The sequence below is a fragment of the Sus scrofa genome, chromosome 4 (genome assembly GCF_054392235.1).
Source record: "Sus scrofa isolate SSC_HxYL_T2T_F1_AM1 chromosome 4, Sscrofa_HxYL_maternal_Yorkshire_Landrace_v2.0, whole genome shotgun sequence".
NCBI classification, from domain to species: Eukaryota; Metazoa; Chordata; class Mammalia; order Artiodactyla; family Suidae; genus Sus; species Sus scrofa.
Window position 1 is genome coordinate 134,911,851 of NC_139386.1, and position 23,182 is coordinate 134,935,032.

General features: G+C 44.1%; 2 protein-coding genes across 7 annotated transcripts in view; one reads left to right on the plus strand and one right to left on the minus strand.

The window, feature by feature from the left end:
• The window catches only part of LOC146404293 (calcium-activated chloride channel regulator 4-like), a 38,649-nt gene extending 21,575 nt beyond the window's left edge, over positions 1-17,074 (minus strand). Inside the window, exons 1-4 of one of the 2 annotated variants that reach the window (XM_085024208.1) lie at positions 15,057-15,991; positions 8,569-8,811; positions 3,476-3,616; positions 3,193-3,340 (exon numbers count right to left, since the gene is read on the minus strand). In XM_085024208.1, coding sequence (XP_084880334.1) covers positions 3,193-3,340; positions 3,476-3,616; positions 8,569-8,724 — 445 coding nt within the window. In that variant the 5' untranslated portion in view covers positions 8,725-8,811; positions 15,057-15,991. Of the gene's footprint in view, positions 1-3,192; positions 3,341-3,475; positions 3,617-8,568; positions 8,812-15,056 lie in introns of both variants that reach the window. The other variant, XM_085024209.1, reaches the window with a different exon arrangement.
• The window catches only part of ODF2L (outer dense fiber of sperm tails 2 like), a 604,788-nt gene that overhangs the window by 187,490 nt on the left and 394,116 nt on the right, over positions 1-23,182 (plus strand). The gene's annotated exons all lie outside the window — the stretch shown is intronic.

Below are 23,182 nucleotides of genomic sequence, written 5' to 3' on the forward strand. Positions count from 1 at the left end.
GGGAGCGGCCCAAGAAATAGCAACAACAACAACAAAAAAGACAAAAAAAAAAAAAAAAAGAAAGAAATGGAGAAGGAGAGACTGGAAAAATAGTCTAGTCTGCCAACTCAGATGTACTCGTGAGGCCTGAAATCAGGGGGGGGGGCTGTCAGTATTATGCAGTAGTCATATTCCTTCTTTAAGTCCTCGCTACTCGAAATGTGTTCCTTGCACCAGCAGTGTCAGCATCACCTGGGAACTAACAAGACATGCAGAATCTTGGGTCTACTCTAGACCTACTGACTCAGAATATTCTTATCAACAAGATCCCTAAGTTATTTCTTTGCACATTAAATTTTAAAAGCACTGTTTTTACATCTCCTAGGCAAATGGAGCTAGATTGGTGTGAGTGAATTATATATATTCTGTGGCAGGAAAAAGCTCTCACATCAGCTACTGCAATAGGAATTTGGTGAAATGTAAGGAAATTTAAGTTAACTGCCCCTTGTGCTGAGCCAACTCTCAGACTCACTTCCTTTTCAGCTCATGACTGATTGCCTGGCTCCCATGCCCACCTTAGTTTGCTAAAATAGTAGATTACAGGTGCTCTGATCAAACACAGGTAACTAGGTGAGGAGATAATATGTTGGTTAGTTTAACTGTTGTGATCATTTCACTGTGTACATGTCTGTCAAGTCATCCTGCTGTATGTTTCAAACATATACAATTTTTCTTTTTAAAAAGCACACCCAGGAGTTCCCATCATGGCTCAGTGGTTAAATAATCTGACTAGGAACCATGAGGTTGCAGGTTCGATCCTTGGCCTTGCTCAGTGGGTTAAGGATCTGGCATTGCCATGAGCTGCAGTGTCATGGGTGTGGTGCAGATCTCACGTGGCTGTGGCTGTGGCTGTGGCTGGCAGCTACAGCTCCGATTTGACCCCTAGCCTGGGAACCTCCACATGCCACAGGTGTGGCCCTAAAAAGACAAAAGCCAAAAAAAAAAATTAAATAAAAATAAAAGGCATCCCCTCTGACTTAGAATCCCATTCCTATCCCCATCTTTGTCTCAGTTCCCACTAGCCCTGTTCTCATTTCCAATAGCATTTCTGTGTGTGTGTGTGTGTGTTTTCTTTTAATATCTGCTCTGTCGGCAGCCCTCGGCCACACTGAAGGGCTGCTGTTTGGTGCCCAAGAGATCTTTCCAGGGAATTATTGTTACTGTTGTTATCATTTTAGTTGCAGATGGCATAGATTTTGAGGAGTTTCTTCTTAAAGTTTCTCCCCAAAAGCCATGTTCTTTTTAAGGCACTCCTTTGAAGAATGTGTTTTTTTTCATAAACACGTGTCTCACTGCATGGCAGAAGCACAAGTCTAGGAGGGAAAGAGGAACTGTCAGTTATGAGATGGGCCGAGACGGGCGGTTTGGGGAGAGAACAAGAGCTCAGATGAAGACGTTGGCTTTAAAGACTGGAGAAAGCTGTGCTCTTCTAAGACAGGTGGATGCTGGGGGAGAGGAAGGTGGGCATGAGTTTGAAAGTAGAGAAGAAGACGGTAGGGACTCTGCTTTCTGCATCAAGGCATCTGTTAACTGATGGAGTTGAAAAGAGTGGTGAGCTTGAGAACATGGTAGAAGTTTAGGACAGGTGCTATTGGGGAGACGAGAGGAGGCAAGTCCAGTCATTGTTGCATGACTTTTAGGGCTTCACTGAGCTTGGAAAAGGTGTTATTTTATTTCATTTTTATTTGTATTTTGGCTGCATCCACGACATGTGGAAGTTCCTGGGCCAGGAGTGGAATCCAAGCCACAGCTGTGACCTATGGCTTGGCTGTGGCTTGGCAAGGCTGGATCTTTAATCCACTGGGCCACAGTGGGAACTCCAAGGTTTTTTTTTTTTTTTTTAAGATATCAATTAGTTTTATAATTTTCTTTCACAAACTTGGAGACATATTGAGAGCCAAACGAAACTGGCTGGAAATTCAGTACAGAGAGCTTGGCAAGTTTAGTGAAACAAGGATGAGAGTGGTGAGGGAATGAGCTGTGTATAATGGTAGCTGACACGACTGACTTCACTGGACACGCCAGGTAGGAAAGAAAGTGTATCTAGAAGGGCACAAAGGATTATGGTGCCAAGGAGAACAAATACGGTCAGACCAAAGTATAGGGAGAGGGAAGCCTGGGCTGGGGTGGGGAGATGGCACTTTCTCGATTGGGGTGGGGAGCAGGTCCAGGCAGTGGTGAGGACCAGGTCTAGCTGACAGAGCCAGGACCTAAGGAATCTTCATTGAAGGGCAGTGGGGAAGGAAGAGGTGATTCTGGGCTGTAAATATGCAGGAAGGCGTTTATTGAGTGGTGACATGTGGATTGAGCCTTCCTTTGATATTTTTCATTTTCCTGTAAAAAATAATGTGCATTCTAGTTCATTTGGGACAATGATCTTAACTTTCAGTTTTAACCAGATGAAATTGCTATTTTAATAGGTAAAAAATTATCTCTTGTAGATCAAGTTCATCTGGTTAAAGGAATAGTTGGAATAATAACAGCAGCAGCTAACAGCCTATGAGTGTTTTTTCTTGGCTAGGAACTGTCATCTTGGCCCTTTTCAGATTTTCATGCATCTGTCTTCCATAGGGGTGACATGTGATTGATTAATATCCAGCAGTAGAGAACTAAAAAATTAAAATCTAAAAATTATTCCTTTGAATTTTCATTGTGGTTCAGCAGGTTAAGAACCCGACTAGTATCCATGAAGATGTGGGTTTGATCCCTGGTCTTGCTCCGGCTGTGGCGTGGGTCACAGATATGACTTGGATACTGTCCTGCTGTGATTGTGGCTGGCAGCTGCAGCTCCAGGTTGACCCCTAGTCTGGGAACTTCCATATGCTGCAAGTGCAGCCCTAAAAAGAAAAAAAAATATATTCCTTAGGAAAAGCATGTATTATAGCTGCAAATTTCTGAAGACGTTGGAATGAGTACAATGAGAAAGATCATCTGGTTTAACATCCCCAACAATTCTTTAAGGTAAGAGCTCTATGCACTGTTTTTAGGGAATAAGCTCAGAGAGCCTAGGTCACCTGTCCAAGGTCACCCACAGCTGTAGTGGGTCAGGATTTGAACCTAGGAACTCTGGCTCCAAGGCTTGTACACAGAACATGGCTACAAATCTGCTTGTTGGAATCATTGCAAAATGCTTGTTTTAACCAAAATTCCTACCTGATGGTCCAAATTCATTTTGCTTTTTTCCGAGTACAAAGTCGGGGGTGAAATGGATGTATTCTGCTTTTTCTCCACACTCGGTGAACTGCTTGGTATACGGCTCGTCTCTACCTGGGACGGTCGGTGGTGCAACAATGACATCAGCCTGCGAATGTTTCAAGAGATTTTTAAACCGTCAGAATAGAAATGACATTTGTCTGAAAAACTCAGAAATGATTAATTTAGGTCAAAACTGAGAAGCAGCAGAGAAAATGCTTGTAAGAGAAGCTTTTTGACTTACGTGTTTGTAGCTTTCCTGTTTTGGCCTCTTGTATTGTGTGATGTTCTTCCAGCTCTCTGGAATTAATATTGATACATTTTTGAAATAGAATCTTTTTTCTGTGGCTTCAAACAGGTATGTAGATGCAGCAGTCACCATGTCCTATTATTAGAGGAAAAATACGAGAAGATGGCCACGTGAGTGTGGAGTAAATGAGCAGGTGCTCATCACAAGCCCTTCCCAAAGTAAGAGTAGAGAGAAGGCCCATTCTCTCTATCTGCCAGTCTGTTCATTTTGCCGTATTCTAGGTTCCACATATAAGCGAGATCATGTGGTGCTTGTCTTTCTCTTTCTGACTCATTTCACTTAGTATGAGAATCTCTAGTCGCATCCATGTTGCTGCAAACGGCATTATTTCATTCTTTTTTATGGCTTGCGTTTGCCAAAGGGGAGGGAGAAGGGAGTGGGATGGACTGGGAGTTTGGGGTTGGTAGATGCGAACTCTTATGTTTAGAATCGATAAGCAACAAAGCCCTGTTGTACTGCACAGGAAACGACACCCAACCTCTTGGGCTAGACCGTGATAGAAGATAGTGTGATAAAAGAATGCGTACACATGTCTGACTGGGTCACCGTGCAGTACAGCAGACATTGTCACAACATTGTAAATCAACTATATTTTAAGTAAAAAAACAAGAAAGCTGAAAAAAAAGGGTAGATAGAAAAAGCAACTAGTAGCAGGTTTCTCCCTCACAATTCCCACACTATCAACTGTCCGTCCAAAATTATAGCTTAATTCTGCTCATTAAAGTCTTCGAGTTTTCCATAATCCTTCAACAAAGGGAAAATTCTGCTGTTTGGTGCTGTGAGAAATTGTATAAAATAATAATGGCGTAGACTGTAGAGTCACCCACTTAGTTCCAACACTGGCATTAGCGCTTTCTGGGTGATAGAACTTGGCCAGTATTTATGCAACCCTCTGAAGCTGTTTCTTCATCCCTTAAGTGAACTATTACAGCCTGTCTTTGGGGTTGTAAACATGGAATAAGTTATAAAGTCCTGGACACGTAGCAGTCATAAAACTGCCTGGTGTCATTACTGTTGGTCAGTCTTCGCAGAGAACAGTCTCAGCTGGAACAAGCGGGGGAGAAGGGGCTCTGGGGTGGCTCAGAGAAAAGGTTTTTATTATCCCTCAACTCAGGGAAAGCAGCTGGACTGGAAGCCTAGACTGGGATTGGAGTGGAGTGATGGCAGAATTCGTAGGAGAGGCCAGGCTTTCGGATCATAGGCAGATCCTTTTGCTCTGTCACCCAGTTGAAAATACAATCACCTTATATTGTTCAGTATCCTGAAGCCAAAGATCCCATGATTAGTAAGAGAAATAGCCTCTCTGGAGCTTACTGTCTCCTGGCAGAATAGATTGGCGGCGAGTTCCTGTGGTAACACTCTGCCTCGCCAAGTCCATTGAGTAACTGAGGGGAGCTGGGTGCTGGGTGAGAGGTCAAGCTCTTCATCGCTGGCAACATCCAATCCAAGTCTACGCCGTTGTTTCCCCAGAAACGCACTCCTCCCCGAGGGCTCCTGGCCTACATGAGCCCCCAAGAGAATTATTCTCCCTCGGGAATTCCAGGGCTCCCCTGTGTTCTCATGAAGAGAGTCTGCCGTGCTGACTCACACACACCGATGAGACCGGCCAACAGATTGGGTGCAGAGCCGGGGCCAGTCAGGATCCAGGGTACAAAGGACTGAGGGCCCAGAGCACTGGCTAGGAGTTAGGAAGAGCACTGCAGAGATCTCCTCAAGCAGATAGGTTACTTCTCCGCTGGCAAAAGCAGATGAAAGAATTCTCTACCTGTCCCCTAAGAAGCTCTCGCCTCTTTATTTATTTATTTTTTCTTTTGGGGGTGGGGGGGATACTTAGAGCTCAACCAGTTGCTACTTTCTTCACTGCAAGAGTGAAGGCCTTCTCTGTGCCCAGGAGATACAAGTGTGTTTCTAATTTCAGCTGTGGTACAGTTCAGGAAAGTAGGCTTGCTGCATCCAGTTGTGGGGGCTGAGCACTGCACAAGTCCAAGGGATTCCATTTGCTTTGTAGTCTCATGGTTCTGTATAACTGCCTTGGTCACCTGTGTGTTCCCAGGTCATGAGGTGTTTCACGGACCCTACATCAGGTGACTGTGATACCTTGGGGTATGCCGAGGTGGTTAATAGTGTTCCTTCTGTGAATTCCTATAATAATCTCATTGGATCAAAGAAGGTTATGATATCAAATTTTCAAAAAAGTAATTACTCTAAAACCCTAAAGATATGAACAGAAGGAAGAAGGGCAGTTCCCTGGTGGTGCAGCAAGCTAAGGATCGGCTTTGTCCCTGCCATGGTGCAGGGTGTGATTCCTGACCCAGGAACTTCCACGTGCCACAGGCACGGCCAATAAATAAGAAATAAAAATAAAAGGAATAAGGAAAGTTGTCAATTGAAAGTCAGGTCATAAATTATGAGTCAATTTAACACAAATTTTATTATGGTTAGAATAAAGTTATGTCCACAAGTTGGTTCACCAGTTACAAAAAAAGAGTGATTTTTGCCATCTTACATAAGCTGGAACGCAAACCCAGATCTGACACCTTCAAAGCCCATGTGCTGGATTTCAGATCTCAGCTCTGATTGTACTGTTTGCTCATTTTATTCATTTATTTATTTTTGTCTTTTGTCTTTTACGGCCGCACCCACAGCATGTGGAGGTTCCCAGGCTTGGGGTCCAATCAGAACTGGAGCCGCCAGCCTACACCACAGCCACAGCAATGTGGGATCTGATTCACATCTGCGGCCTACAGCACAGTTCATGGCAATGCCGGGTCCTTAACCCACTGAGCGAGGCCAGGGGTCAAATCTGCATCCTCATGGATGCCAACCGCTGAGCCACAATGGGAACTCCTGATTGTTCTATTTAATGTGACCTGGGAAAAGTTCTTTCCTTCTCCGAACCCCAGTTTTCTCTTCCGTGTAATGTGGACCAGAGGATTTCACCCTGCTGCCTGGTGGTATTAGTGGAAGCACTTGTGGAGAGCTGGGAGAATGCCGGGGATTGTTGTCTCGTCTAGGAATGGCGACTAACAGTAAATCCTTTCCTCGTGCATTCCCAAGAGGACCGCTTCCACGGCATTTCCGTCCCTGTAAGTAATGCTTCCAAGTACTGACCTCTGATACTCCGAGGCCTTGATTCTGCTCAACTGTCCTGGACACTATCAAGCCATCTTTCAGAATCAGCTCTATCAACTGCCTCTCAAGCCTGTGTTCTTCAGTAAAGGGATCTTTGCATTTTCCTGGAATCCAGTAGGTGTCAAATGACTGAAGACCATTGTGCCTAAGACTATGCGGAATGAGTCACGAACGGCTGCCACAGAACCACCTGCTCGTGACTGAGGTCAAGCCCGTCAGCTGCGGACGGATAACGACACCCAGGCAGAAGGCTAACACTGTGTGCGTAAGGACACGGCCGTGGAAGAACTGAAGATGAGGAAGCAGTCCACGTCGCTGTCAGGGGCAGAGAGAACGGTCGCACACGGCTGCCACAGCCGTCTCTGTGCGGCGTGGGATACTGCAGTGCAAAGAAACCGGAAACCGGAGGCCTCACTCCAACCCAGAGCCTTTCTCTTCTCCATCCATGCTTCCCAGGAACTCATTAGCTCTCATGGCTTGAAATCTCACCCCCACCCAGATTTCTTCCCTGAATCCAGATTCCCAGCTCCAGCGTGTGGATATCTAGCAAGCATCCCAAATTCAGATTTTGAATTGAGTAACTTTTGACTTCTCAACTGCAAAAGTATCTCCACTTACGTCTTTCCCTTCTCAGTCGATGATAATTTCACCCTTCTAAGTATTCAGACCCAAACCGCTGAAGTCCTGACTTCTTTTTTGCCTCCTCCCCTCCCTTACCCAACACATGTAAATCATCACCATATTTCTCTGTGGTCACTTCACTGATGAAGAAAAAGTCCAGGATCACACCACGTTAATGATCCCTACCCACGACATGTGCTGGCCTGGTCACTGTCCCTTTACCTACCCAGTGGCCGCCTACCCAGTGGCCGCCTACACCTCTGTGCCCCAGCAGAGCTGGTGCAGGGTGGGACCTCTGTGCTGCAGCAGAGCTGATGCAGGATGGGACCTCTCTGCCCCAGCAGAGCTAGGGCATGATGGGACCTCTGTGCCATAGCAGAGCTGGTGCAGGAGGGACCTCTGTGCCACAGCAGAGCTGGTACAGGACAGGTGACAAGAAAAGCCCCCTGCAGAGTTTCCTCAGCACTGCCGCCCCAGTGACCCCAGAACAGTCATGAGCACACACCTCTCCTCTGCTCAGAGCCTTGTATGGATTCTCATCTCGCTCGGAGTGAAAGTCCAGATCTTTCCAGCGGTCTGGGACCTGCTGCCTTTCCCCCTTTAGCTCTCCCCAGCCTTCCTCCTGCCCGTTCACTGTTGCTTCTTGGTCACATCAAGCATGCGGTCCCCTCCATGCCACTGCACCTGCTGTCCCCCGCCCCCCAGGTCTCCGTGGCCCTTCCCTCACGCACCTCGGGCCTCCGTCAATGTCACGTCCACAGTGAGGCCTCCCCTGATACCCCGCGGGAGACGGTAACACACATTGTCCCATCCAGCCCTGCCAGCCCTGCCCATCCCCTCGCTGACTTATTCCACTGCCTAGCAGCTCACTACCCCTGACCTGCTCTGCAGCGGCACGCTCCTGGTACCTCTGTAATCTGGAAAGAATGTGTGCTCAGCAGATCAGGGCCCTGGAAAAATCCCTGCTCCTTCTCCTGGCATGCCATGAGCAAGCCTTCAGTAAACAACTGTTTAAAGAGCAGACGGGTTCAACTGCCGATTCACAGGCAGAGAAACTGAGGATCGGGGAGGTCCCTGCGCCTTTTGGGCTTTGGTCCTGTGGTGAGACAGGGTAGAACCCCGTCTGAAACCCTTGCTTCTCACTGCCCAGTCCTGCATCGTCCTCACTGCCCATGCTGCTTTTAGACTTCTGGAGACATTTCCATTGCAGTCATTAGCTACTAACTTGTCTTCTTCTCTGCAGTTCAAACCAGAGAATTCCATTCCTTCCTTACCTTTATCTCTGTGATGAGTGTTTCATCTTCTGGCACAGCAGGGTCTATAGCAATGAGGACGCCCTCGTAGCCATTGGCGTTCAGCTGAACCAAGGAAGTTCTGGACCCTTGCAGCAGGTGTAGGACCAAGAGGAGGACAGAGCTGAAGAAACCCATCCTCCCTCTTGAGTCGTCCTGGCCCAGGGCTGGCTTGTTCAAGAGGCTTTTCTTTCACCTTTAATCTTTTCATATATATATGTGCTCCTAGACATTATCAAGGTTGGCTGATTATGGGGCATTGACTGTGTAAAGGTCAACGTTACATATGTGGGAAAATATTTGACTTCAGTTTACACAATCATTTTATTGTATGTTATTCTAAAAATGATCTGAATCATAGCAGAGTTCAGATCCTTTTACAAAATATATTGTACATACTCCATTTGGGATACATTTTTTATACTTTCTAATTACGGCTAATTTCTTCTATATAACATAGTTTGTATTTTCTGAAGAGTGCAATATGAAAATAAATACAATGCTGTAATGAAACTAATAGAAACAGTAACACTAATTTTATTATTCAGGTGACAGAGTGATGTAATTTTCGTTTACATTAGTTACAGTATAAACAATAGAAAAAATATAAGATTACTAAATGTAAGTAGTACCAAATTAGATGAGGTAGCTTTGAAATCTAAATTTAAAGGCTGATAAATTAAGGCAGATTTGATAAATTTTTAAGAATCCTGTCCAGTAAAGAATGAATAGAACTTGTTTTCATACAAGTATATCAAAAAAGTCTAGTAGGAAATTCCCCCTGTGGCTCAGCGGTAATGAGCCCGACTAGGATCCATGAGGATGTGCGTTGGATCCCTGGCCTCACTCAGTGAGTTAAGGATCCACTGTTGCCGTGAGCTGTGGTGTAGGTCACAGACGTGGACTGGATCCCATGTTGCTGTGGCTGTGGTGTAGTATGGCCGCTGTAGCTCTGATTCAACCCCTAGCCAGGGAAATTCCATATGCCACAGGTGCGGCCCTACAAAAAAAAAAAAAAAAAAAAAAAAAAAAGTTCTGGTATGTGTTGGTTATTGAGCCAGAGTAAATAATATTGATAGTTTATATTTACTCAGTTTTGCCAGGGCATAGATTCTCCCACTTAATCTTCATTGCAACTTTGGGATGTATGTATGTATATTATCTTCATTTTAGTTTTGGAGAAACTGAAGCACACAATTTCAGCAACTTGCCAGGGTCACATAGCTAGTAAACAGCAGAGACAGTATTTGAACCCAATATTTTTACTCCAGATTTAGTCACTTCATAATAAGGCAATATTGTTTAATAAGGCAAATAACATATTAGGAGCTTTTAAAATAGAGAAAAGGAGTGAGGTTAGTTGTGAGGATGAATGTAGAAGGTCTAGTCCTCCAGGATGCCCACTCTCATCGCTGTCATTCAACATCGTACTGGATGTCCCAGCCGCAGCAATCAGACAAGCAATAGAAATAAATCACATCCGAACGGGAAGAGAAGAGGTTAAGTCATCGCCATATACAGATGACATGATACTGGATATAGAAAACCCTAAGGCCTCCACACAAAAACTACTTGAACTGATCAATGAATTCAGCAAAGATTAATACTCAGAATTCAGTGGCATTTCTGTATACTAACAATGAAATACTAGAAAATGAATGTAAAAATACAATACCTTTTAAGATCACACCAAGAATAATTAAATACCTAGGAATAAACCTGACCAAGGAAGTGAAAGACTTATAGCTGAGAACTGTAAAGCATTAATCAAGGAAATTACAGAGGATTCAAAAAATGGAGAGATAGTCCGTGCTCTTGGATTGGAAGAATTAATATCATTAAAATGGCCGTACAACCCAAAGCAATCTGCAGATTCAGTGTAATCCCTATCAAATTACCCATGACATTTTTTTCACAGAACTACAACAAACAATCCAAAAACTTATATGGAACCATAAAAAGACCCAGAATTGCCAAAGCAATTCTGAGGAACAAAAACAAAGCAGGAGGCATGACTCTCCCAGACTTCAGACAATATTACAAAGCTACAATAATCAAGACAGTGTAGTATTGGTACAAAAACAGACATACGGACCAATGGACGAGAATAGAGAACCCAGAAATAAACCCAGACACCTATGGTCAATTAATCTTCAACAAAGGAGGCAAGAATATGAAATGGGGAAAAAGTCCTCCAGCAAGTGGTACTGGAAAAACTGGACAGCCACATGTAAATCAATGAAACTAGAACACACCCTCACACCGTGCACAAAAATAAACTCAAAATGGTTCAAAGACTTAAACATAAGACAAGACATCATCAAACTCCTAGAAGAGATACAGGCAAAACATTCTCTGACATCAACCTTACAAATGTGTTCTCAGGTCAGTCTCCCAAAGCATCAGAAATCAAAGCAAAAATAAACCAGTGGGATCTAACCAAACCTACAAACCTTTGCATAGCAATGAAATCATTACAAAAACCTAAAAGACAACTTATAGAATTGGAGAAAATAATTGCAAATGATGCAACCAACAAGGGCTAATCTCCAAAATATACAAAAAACTATACAAATCTATACCAAAAAAAAACAAACAATGCAATTGAAAAATAAGCATAAGACCTATGTAGACATTTCTCCAAAGAAGACATATAATGGCCAACAGGCACATGAAAAAATGCTCAACATCACTAATTATTAGAAAAATGCAAATTAAAACTACAATGAGGTACCACCTCACACCAGTCATAATGGCCATCATTAACAAAACAACAAATAACAAATGGAGATGATGTGGAGAAAAGGGTATCCTTCTTCACCATTGGTGGGGATAAAATTGGTGCAACCACTATGGAAAACAGTATGGAGATTCCTCAAAAAACTAAATATAGAACTACCATGTGACCTAGCAATCCCACTCCTGGATATATATCTGGACAAAACTTTCGTTCAAAAAATTGCATGCATCCTATGTTCATTGCATCACTAATCACAAAAGCCAAGACATGGAAGCAACCTAAATGTCCATTGACATACAGATGGGTTAAGAAGATGTGATACATATACATAATGGAATAATACTCAGCCATAAAAAAGGACAAAATAATGCCGTTTGCAGCAATGTGGATGCAACTAGAGAGTCTCATACTAAGTGAAGTAAGTCAGAAAGGGAACAAGAGATACCATATGATATCACTTATATGTGGGACCTAAAATATGGCACAGAGGAATCTATCTACAGAACAGAAACAGACTCACATACATGAAGAAGAGACTTGTGGTTGCCAAGGGGGAGGGAGAGGGAGTGAGATGGACAGGGAGTTTGGGGTTAGTAGGATACAAACCTTTACATTTAGAATGGATAAGCGGTGAGGTCCTGTTGTACAGCACAGGGAACTATATACAGTCACTTGTGACAGAACATGATAGAAGACAATGTGAGAAAAAGAATGCATATATATGTGTAACTGGGTCACTTTGCTGTACAGCAGAAATTGACAGAACATTATAATCAACTATAATAAAAATTTTAATAAAAGAAGGTCTAGTCCTAGAGCAAAAGGTGCCAGAACTCATCAGAAGTCCAAAAGAGAGCTAAAAATAGAAAATACCTTTAACAGCTTAGGAGGAGGATACCAGTGGTGCATTCTGAACAAGCAAGAGATTTTTATCAAGATAAAAATTGTATCATATGTGCCCAGACTCTGACCTCTTAGGCAGCATCCCATATCTTCTTTCCATTCCCTCGAGAATATTATGGGATAATTGCACATGCATAGACTTAATATTGAAGTGCCAGATACAAGGTGGAGCTGTCGCATTGGCCACTTCAGGGATGTCTGGGTTCCCTAGATGAGTAGGGGTTGGGCATTGACAAATACACCCTAGGCCATCTTCCCTGGTTCCCTTCCTGGCCTCCTTTCTTTTTTTAAAAAAAATTCATTGGGGTATAATTGATTTACAATGTTGTATTAGGTTCAGGTTCTTTTTTTTTTTTTTTTTTTTTTTTGTCTTTTTGTCTTTTTGCCATTTCTTGGGCCACTCCTGTGGCATATGGAGGCTCCCAGGCCAGGGATCGAATCAGAGCTGTAGCCACCGGCCTATGCCAGAGCTACAGCAACACAGGATCTGAGCCGTGTCTGCAACCTACACCACAGCTCACGGCAACGCCGGATCCTCAACCCACTGAGCAAGGCCAGGGATCAAACCCGCAACCTCATGGTTCCCAGTCGGATTCGTTAACTACTGAGCCACAACGGGAACTCCAAGGTTCAGGTTCTTAACTCCTTTCTTAGTGCTTCCTACCTTTCCTTGAAATCCCGCTTCAAAAAAATCAAGCTTGTTCTCGTCCTATAGGGTCAGTGTACAGGAAATTTTTTTGACTGATGGGCTGACTGAATTAGTGAATGATTATCATTTTAACCTCAAATGACAACATATCACACTGCCTGAAGAAAAACTTGTTTAAGATCTTTGAAACGTTGGAGAAAGGTCCTCTGTTGCGTCTGGGGGACATGTAAGTTATTTCTTTAGAAGTTTTTATTATAGCTTATCTACAGTGCTCTGTCAATTACTACCGTATAGCAATGTGGTACCATTGCTCCTTCAATAACATAGGGAAACTCTTGGTCAGAAGGTTGAAAGAGAGATCCTTCATCTTTACCAGAGACGTTGGGAAAAGCCCCCTCTGAGCACTGGACATGCAGCCCCATGAAACAGGCAAATATGTATGAAGTCTCCTTTACTCGTTCCTGACAGCACAGAAGGGAATGACGCTTTGTGGGGTCTAAAAAGGGGCCTCCTCGGGGTTTAAGAGGACTGAACGCCCTTGGCATATTTTCCTTCTCTCTCCCTTGATGAATTTCTAATACCCTTTCCCAAGAAGGAAGTGAGGAACTCAGAGCCATCACCGTCCACAGCTGGTTGGCCTCTTCCAGATTCCAGCTGGCTGCCCAGGCACAAGGGCCACATCAACTCAACCTCTGGTAGGCATTTGGGACAAAGGCTGGCTGGTCAAAAATCAGAAAGGGGATTTCTTGTGCTAAGCGGGTCAAAGTTAAATCATGCTCAGGGGAATAAGCTCACTTAGGGCACTCAGAACGGTTGCACGTCCTTGTCTATTATTGGGCCAAAAGGAGCTTTGAAAACATTTAGCTGTTGCCCAACACGTCAGACTTGTAATTTCACGACAGTGTCGTTATAATGATACCGCTTTTTAGAAGTGAGTTGCCCTAAAGGTTTATTAAGCAAACCGCGTGATGGGACGTGAGCATCACGACTGTGCCAGCGGTGGTTGGGGGTGAGGTCAGGAAGCCTGGGCGGTGACTGGTAGAGAAGTGACTGGCTCTCGTGGAGGAGGGATGTAGTTGTAAGTGCAGAATAACTCCAACCTGAGAGTTCTCTGATTGATGCGCATGTGCAGGCAATTAGATTTCAGTTTGGGGGTTATACGAGAAAGATTTTTTCCTCTACACGTACTAGCCGCAGAAATGATACATTTAAAAATTATTTTTTACTGCTTTTGGTTACTGTTGTTATTGGTGCTTATTATTTCATTAACTTCTCTTATTATTAGTTATCGCTTTCCTTACTTTTAGATTTATAATACAGCTCTTTTTCTGGATTCTCAAGTTGATTCCTCGTTCATTTTGTCTTTTATTGTGTAGGAGTAGATGTGAAAGAAGTACATGGAATACTGTGTCGGCCACATCCACAAGTTTCAATATATCGAGCTCCAAATAGACAGTGCTTTGTTCCACTGGGATATGTGTCATTTATTGATACATAATTTTCATTTTAGTTTTGATTTCCTCTTTAATTTTACCCTGGATTGTGGAATTTTGAACATTTAATGCTGTGGTTATTTTCCTTAAATCCTCCCTGTGTCCTCAAATATCATACAGTAATTTCGGATTTGGTTGTGCTAATTTTTATTTCACTTTTGTATAAGAACTCTAGGTTGATATATGGAGTATTCAAAATTGTTTAAAATTTTTGCATATGTAATTACGACGAATTGTTTCTACCTAATACCTTTATTACATATAAAAATCTTTATTCAAAATACATATTTTTATTGCTTAGTTTTCAGATAATAACTTAGGAAAATGGTTGGTAAAGTTTGATTAATAATAGATTCCAGGAGTTCCTGTTGTGGCTCAGAGGAAACGAATCTGACTAAAATCCATGAGGACGCAGGTTCACTCCCTGGCCTTGCTCATTGGGTTAAGGATCCGGCGTTGCTGTGATCTGTGGTGTAGGTCACAGACGCAGCTCAGACCTGACGTTGCTGTGGCTGTGGCGTAGGCTGGCAGCTGCAGCTCAGATTTGACCCCTAGCCTGGGCATGTCCATATACCGTGGTGTGGCCCTAAAAAGACAAAAAAAAAAAAAAAAATAGATTCCTATGGGTAACCATTTCTATTCTATAGGTTTAACAGCATGGGTGAGCATTTAGAGGAGAACTTACCTTTACCATGTTAATAATTCCATCTTCTACTGTTTCTGTTTTATTTATAAGCCGTGGTGGGTGCACATTTGAATGGGTCACACTGTTTTCCCAGAGGCACAGAGGAAACGTTTTACATTTATCAGCGAGTGGGGAAATCTCATATTTCTCGAAGGGAGAAGCAATTCGCCAAGTAAAGACAGTGGGATGTTAATTTAAGGTTCTTTTTCCGTATTAACCTCCCGCCTCAGACGCTCCTCCTCTCTGGGAGCTTAGTAAACAGCAGGGACTTCTCTCCAGGGAGAGTCAGCCTTCCGGTTACCACGGTGACACAGAGGTCGCCTGTCACGGGACTTTTAGGTCATGAGTTGGTCACACGATAAGACAGTAACAGCCAGTTTCTTTCCTTGTGAAAAGAGGCAGGCATTCAACTGTGATTTGACTTTCGATTTCCTGGAAGGAACGATGTCTGTAATATCTTCATTTCACAAAAGGAAAAGAGCTTCATTCTGAATTGCAAAGCCGAGTTGCTTCTGTGATTTCCCGAAGGCAGCCCTGCATTCCTGTTACCTATGTGGTACTCACTAGCAACGCAGAACTGGGCGGGGGGTTGGAATTCACCCTGTGGCACTGCGCCTTCCTCCTTTTCTGGGCTTCCCTGTGCCCAGCGTGCCCAGTGTGTGCTGCTCTAGATCCTCGCGCCGAGCACACCGTGGTGGGACCACTTTCCTGGCCTCTAGGAGAAGGGCGGGTGTGGGAGCAGGCTCTCCCTGCCGCTGGTGTCCAGTTTGCGTGAGGCTGCGGTCAGTTCCCTGCCGACCTTGTCAGGTCTCAGGATCTGCCTTGAAGACTGTGCTTTGGGGAAAGTGGAGGCAGGGTCTTTCCAAGTTAGAAATCCCAACTGTGGCTTTCGGTCAAGTCATATTTCTTAGTTCACTTTCACCACTGATCGACTCAGTATTTTGTTGGTATGTATGACTCCTGTATCTATTTTCAAATTAGTTCCAGACTCTGGCAGGGAGGTCGCTGGGATTGTTTGTCATTTTAAAGCCCCATGCATTAATTAAATAGGGAACCTCATGAAATGACACATCCTTGTGTGATCGTGAAACATCCCAGCGTGAAGGGGTCCTTCGTGGCCGCTCTTACTGCTTAGTGACCGGCTTTCCTCCTTTCTCCTTCCCGCTCTGCTTCTCAGCCATTCTTTTCAGGATAGTTAAATCCCTGGGACTCCAAATGCTTTCTCTGTTCTACAGAGTAGTACTTTAGCTCTTTCCTGCTCCTGCCCCCAAACTGTCACATTCAGATCGGATCAGGAAAGGTATTTACGGCTGAAGAGTGCTACACAGTCTTAATATAAACACAAGGAAGTCTGCCTGCAGGTTCCCCATGTGGGATGAACAGTCAGAGATGACTCATTTTCTCTCATGATTAGAGGAACTATGCCCTGTTCAACTAATATCTTTACAGTGTTCACCAAATGGTAAAAAACCTCCAATATGCAAAGATTTTTCATCTCACAATCAGGCAATCTGGCAGCCTCCTTACAGAATTCTTGGTCACCCGGTTTTCCAGCTCCAACCCCTTTTGCACACCCCGAATTGTCTCGGTACGATGCCGTCTTTCCTTTCTCTAAGTCTTCAGGGGATTATCTTTTCGTTCAGAATACGGTACAGCCTTTACTTGCGCTTCGTAATACACCAAAATCTGGTCATTTTATAGTTTCCAGTTTGGGCTCCCAAACACTGCCTGTAGTAAGTCTTCCCTCTAATCAGTAGGTATACTCATATTTTGTGGAAAAAATTTACTTTCCACTATGAAACCCTTGACCACACTCACCTTTCTAGTTTCTGCTTATTCTTCAGTATTTAGCTTAAATTCTACTTCCCGTGAAGGTTTCTCTGACCAGTCCAGCCTATTTCCCTTTTCTGAACTTCCCTGTCCTTCGAAGAATAACAGGGTTTCAACGCAGGAAATCCTCCAAACTGCAGGAGTGAGGAGCTGAGCTTTGGGGTAGCTGCTGCTGGAATTCCGGAGCTAGGAGCTACCTGAGAGGCCGTCTGGTTGTGGATGGCAACACATGTCCCGGGAAGGGAAGTGACATCTGACTCGCCGCCCAGTGGGACTCTTCTCTCGCCCACAGCGAGCCAGTCCGTCTTGACTCCCTGGCTGCTGCTTCTGTTGCTGTTATACCATACCAGCTGTACCCTGGTCTCTGGGTACCCGGTGTTTTAGGAGTCGTAATGTTAGCAGATGCTACATAAATGTTGTGACATATGACTCCTAAATTAAAGAATTTTTCTTTGTGTAATCAGGAGAATTGGAAGAACAAAGGAGAAAAAAACCCTTTGAACAATATAGCTTTCAAGAGAAAGTCTGTCCAAAGAATTTTATGCCTGGAGCAAGTACTTACAGATTAATATAGTCATAGTGGTCTCTACAATCCATTTTATACACACATATAATTACATGAAATTATATGTATATATATAATTATATGGAATCCTATAAAGATTAGGGAGAACTAATATTTATCAAGCACCCACATCAGATACTCTTACTGTGACTTTGCATTAACTTATTTAGCCTTCATAATCACTCCTTGGTGTGGGCATTATCTTCCTCCATCTGCAAATGATGAGGCAGAGACCAGAGACGGTGAGTAGCTCACACTTGCCACTCTTCTCCGGAGGATGGCCCTGGGGCTCTGGAGCCGCTTTGTCCGTCTATGCAGAGAGAGCCAGAGGTAGCTTACGTCCTCCCAGATGAGTGCCCTTTGCTTCAGGCTGCGACAGGTCCCAAGGCGTAATTTACACGCTGGAGGGCCCCATGGGATGAGCCCGACGCCACCTCCGTGGGACAGAGTTTGTGGTCATCACCCCACTTTCCGCGCTCTCTCTCTCCTCCCTGGCCATTTCGGCTTTGAGAACGTCCTTAGTAAATTGCTTACACATGAATTCCTGTCTCAGGGCTTACTTCTGGTGAATCCATTCTAAGATAGAGGGTCATGCCCTCAGTTGTCAAATGCTAATATTAATTAAGCATTTGCTACATGCCAAGCACTATATGACATGCTTTAAATCTATTAACTTACTGAATCCTCTCAAGAATCCCATGAGTAGATCCCATTTCTCATTTTATGAATGAGAAAATTGGGCTTTAATAGCTTGTTCAAAGTTGCATCTGTAGAAGAATACAAAAAAAAAAAAAAGATAAAATTCCAGTGCAAAAACCAAATCATCACATATTTTGCAATTTTATTTCCTAACCCAGAAGACGTATATTTCTCTAATTGAGGAGAGTGAGGAATCTCGCCTGGGCAAAACATCTTATGTAACACATCGTATAGTCTTCAGACAACTCCCTTGAATATTTATGGAATATTTGCTTTGTGATAAGCTCAGAAGATAAAAAAGTGCTTGCGCTTAAGGAATCCACTATTTAGTGAAAGAGACTGACCTGTGAAGGCCCACAATACAGTCTGATAAATGCCGTAATAAAAGCATATGATAGCAGGGAGGAAGCAGCAAAGAATTCTGCGTCAGGGCTGGAGGTGGAGTCAGGGAATGGCTCATTTAAGATTAGACCTAAAGAATGCATAGAATTTTAATGTTTTATTTTATCTCATTTTAATTTAAATTTACTTTTTTCTTATTTTACGGTGGAAGAATAAGTACTAAGATTATGTTTGAAATAGAGGCCAAAACCACAGAGGTATAAAATGGCCTGTACCTGTACTTTAATTCTAATATAAAGACCTAAATCCCACGCACTTGCCCCAGTGAGAAGACGAAGAGGGCTTTTTCCTGGTCGATTAAGAAAGTGTCTTTAAAATGACCCAGGATTATTTTATAATTAGAATATTCACTTTCTAGCAGTGATTGCTTATAGTCATAGCCGTTCATAGCTCTATGGAACATGTGCCTAAAACCGAGGCTTCAGAACTCCACATGTTTATAACGTGGAGCTGCAAGCTTGGACACGCTGATGGCAGCCTTAAGGAGAGTGATTTCCAACCTTGGGGTTAAGACGCTCAGGAGACTCAGGTTTACTGAGATGGGTGTTCAAATCCGCATGCCCATATGCGCTCCTTTTCCAAGCTGCAGATACCAGGCTCTTATCTTGAGGGGCCGCGCTAAGACAAAGAGGTTAAGAATGCAGGGTTTGGAGTTGTGCTGCCTGAGTTCTGACCCCAGGTTTATCATCAGTCAGCGGATGAACCTATTAAACTACCTAACCTCTGTGCCTCAACTTCCTCATCAAGAGTGAGGATAATAATGACCTGTCTTGAAGAATAGTTATCAGACGTAAACGAATTAAGGGTGTGTCTCCCTGTGGGGCACCGAGGGTACCGTCTGCACGTTGCCCAAATGTCAGTGCGTCAGGAAAGCAGACCCCTGACCATCTTTCGACATGGAGAAGCCGGATCAGGCCTGAGACAGCGGGGAGTCACGGGTCTACAGTAGACGCCTACCTCTTCCAAGGAGCTTATCTCAGAGGATTACCCGGTGTCCTTACTGACCAGGGTTCCTGCCTCCTTCATTAATAGAAATGGATACAAGACCAGACAAGAAATTCAGTCAGGGCTTTGCTGGGGCTCCTGCTCCAGTACTAGGAAGAGAAAACAAGTAACAGGTGACCTCGCTCACTCCCTAAGGCAGGGGCTAGCTGGTTCCTCATTCGGGGCGAGGGCGGGGGTGGGTCTAGGGGTCTGGCCAGAGGGGGGGCCTAGGTCTGACCCTCCCCCCCCCATGGTGTGTGTGCAGGGTGCATGCACGGCACTCTGCTTCTGCCCCCAGCTCCTCAGAAGTGGCGTTAGTTTTTTTTTTTATCTTTTTGTATCTTGTTCCTCATTTGTTCCAACTGCGCATACCTGCGGTTATTTTTAGTCCCTTGTAGTCTTGGTACTTTGTTGCTGGAGGAGATGTTTGTGCAGGTGCCCTGCGAAGACCGCGTCCCAGCCCGGCTCAGCCCTTTGCTGCCCCTCCCACCCCCGTCCTGCTGGCTTTGCTGTCCATACTTCACGGTTAGCGCATATGTAGTCACCAGAAGTGTTCGCAGTTATACAGCTTAATTACTAGGCGCTTTGAGCAAAACAGGGATTTGTTTTCCCGCTGACCAGCAGTCCAGGGTTGGTGCGGTGGCTTCTCGGTGGCATCAAGGACACACGCTTTCCTCTCCACCAGCCTTGGATTTGTGAGTTATCTCTCAGGATCACGAATGGCCGCAGCAGCTGCAGGCCCCACATCCGTGCTGTAAGCAGAGGAATGTGGTGGCCTACAACGTCTGCTCTTTTATCAGAAAAGCACGACGTTTATAGAAAGTCCCAGAGTTTGCAATTTCCATCCAACTTGCCAGAACTTAAGAATGCGTGTACATCATGCTGTTTAAACGTGGACTATAGGCCACTTGTATTGACATCATCTGGGAGCTTGTTAGAAATTGCAGAATCTCGGAAGAAAATTCCAGACCTACTGAATCAGAATCTACTTTTACCAAGATTCCCAGGAGACACATATGCCCATGATATTGTGAGAAGCACCGGTTCTCATCCTATTAACCATAGTTAACATATTTTGAGTTTGTATGTTATTAATTAGCTCTCTGATTAAAGTAAGTTGAAGCTGTTGGCCTGGCGCTCAGGTAACCCTTCCTGCTTAACCTAGTTTCTTTGGTAGACATTCACATCTTTGCATTTCCTTGGGTAGCATGGCCTTGGTTCTTGGTACAGAGCCAGCTTTTCCATTAACGTCTTAGTAAACTTTCTAAATCTTCTAGTAGAACTTGCTCAGATGCTTCTCTTATTCCTGGATGATCCCCACCACCCTAGGTAGTGATGGTTTGGAGGGGAGCTTTCTCTTTCAATGAACTGCTTGCTCAACTAATTCTCAGTTGGGTTGCTTGTTTTTCTTCTTTTTATACACACGTGCTTCATGTAACCAACTTCAGAGTTATCATTGAGCTCCTTATTTGGTGAGATACATAGTTTTGTGCAATGCATTTTCCCCCTGGAGTGCAAACTTTTAACATGTTGGAAATACTTTGAAGTATTTTATTCAGAAAGTTGTTACAGAACAGATGAACTTTAATTTTCTTTTAGGAAAGTACCTTTTTCATACACAAGTCAATAAAATATCTATTACATTCCTTTTAAAAAGTAAATTTCCTTGAGATGATGATTAAAGGGAATATATCTGTAAGGGAGAAAACATCAAAAGCATAATGCAAAATGTTTTAAAATTTGCCCCTAGATTTTGGAAAACACATTTTGTAAGTAGCATGTTTCTTCATTAATGTACTGGTGATTCTTGGGCAGGGTTGTCTGAACAGCTGGATTAAAAGAGTGAAGACACAGAGTAGGTCAGAATGAACTCACGCCAAGAGGAGACAAAGACTAATTTAGGGTCAATATAGTAGGAAAAATGTGAATTTTGTGTATTAACCACAAGACACCAAATATTTCAGCCCTGCTATGTCATTATGCATAAATGAAGAGAAGGTTATCCTCTAGGAAGTGTCACTCTTCCATATGACTTCAAAGAAATTTTCCTTTAAGACTCAAGAAAAGCATGTGACATAGAGAGGACTTAGAGTGACCAGGAAGAGAAGTGCTGTCCAGAACGCGAGGGACCTCCCAATGAGACGTCACCTCACACCCCTGGGATAGCTATTCCCGAAAGGAAAGGAAGGAGGGAGGAAGGAGGGCAGGTAGGAGGTGGTTAGAGAAAACTTGAAGCAGAAGCAGTGCCCAAGCAGGACTTTGACAGATGACTGTGCTTTCCCAGTAACAAGGAAGGCGGCAGGCAGTCCTGCCAGAGAAAACAGGATTTTAGCCATGCCAGTGAAAGAGCATCGACTCTCCGGGGAACAGGGGTAAGTCTGGCGTGTCGCATTGTTACAGATAAGGCGAGGAGTGGCCCGAGAGGATGCTGGAAAAATAGAGAAGTTTATTTTAAAATTTTTTCAGTAATCACTCCATACCTAGCCCTGTGACAGGTGTCAGGATTGCGTAGCAACCAGGTCACAGTTCTAGTTCTCAGGAGTTTATGCGAAAGACCCGAAATGCCATATGCAACGAGAATAGACTTTATGGCGTCAACTGTGGAGTTGATGCAGAACCTTGGAAAGCTTTTAGGAAAGGACAAGACCCAGCTAGAGTGAACGGATGTGTAGAACTCCAGCAGCACGCGGAGGGTGGGCTCGTCAGGGGCTGGGGGCTCCTGCCGCTGTGTGGCTTGGAAGACAACTAGTCATGAAGTTCTGCTCCAGTCCAGACGAGAGGACAATGCCCAGTCTAAGGTGGCGCCGGCGGGACAGTCGGGTGGGGCGTCCACACAGGGTACATTCTCTAGCACTAGGCGACTGGGGGTGAGAAGAGAGAGAAGCAGATGACTCCCAGTTTTCTGCCTTGGCTCTCTTGGTGGAGAGTTGAGATACCCTATTCTCACTCACTCAGGGAAGAAAATAAGAAAAAGAAAACAGCAGGTTAGGGAATAGGAAGCAGAAACAAATTTATGAATTCAGCTTTGGACAGATCGTCTCGTTGGGTAAATCAGACTCCATACCCAAAGCTGGACAGGTGAAATCCTTGCCATTGGGTGAGTGTGGCCCATGGGCCCAGGTCTCAAAGTCTGAACACTCATAAATCAGGATTAATTATAATGAGGAGGAGACGTATCGTTTAAAATCAAGTCACTCTTGTCCTGCTGTGTTAGTTTCCTCTTTCTGTTGTGGCAAATTGCCCCTAAAGAGTTATCTAAAGCCACAAATTCATTACCTTGAGATTGGGGAGGTCAGAAGTCTGAGGAGGGCTTCCCTGGGCTGAGGTGTCGTGTTGACAGGTGGTTTCCTTTGGCGGCTCCAGGGGAGAAGCTGTTTCCTTGCCTTTTCCGGTCTCTGCAGGCCACGGCCTCCCCTGGCTCGCAGCCTCTTCCTCTATCCTCAAAGCCAGAAATGGAGCAGCTTCAAGTCTCCCTGTTTCCGACTTCTGTTTCCATCACCACGTCTTCTCTGACTCTCCCGCCTTCCTAGTTCCCCTACAAGGATGCTTTTTGTTACCTTGGGCACGCCTGAAAATCCAGGATAATCTCAAGGTCCTTAAGTTAATCACAACAGCCAAGTCCCTTTTGCTGTGAAGGTAACTCATT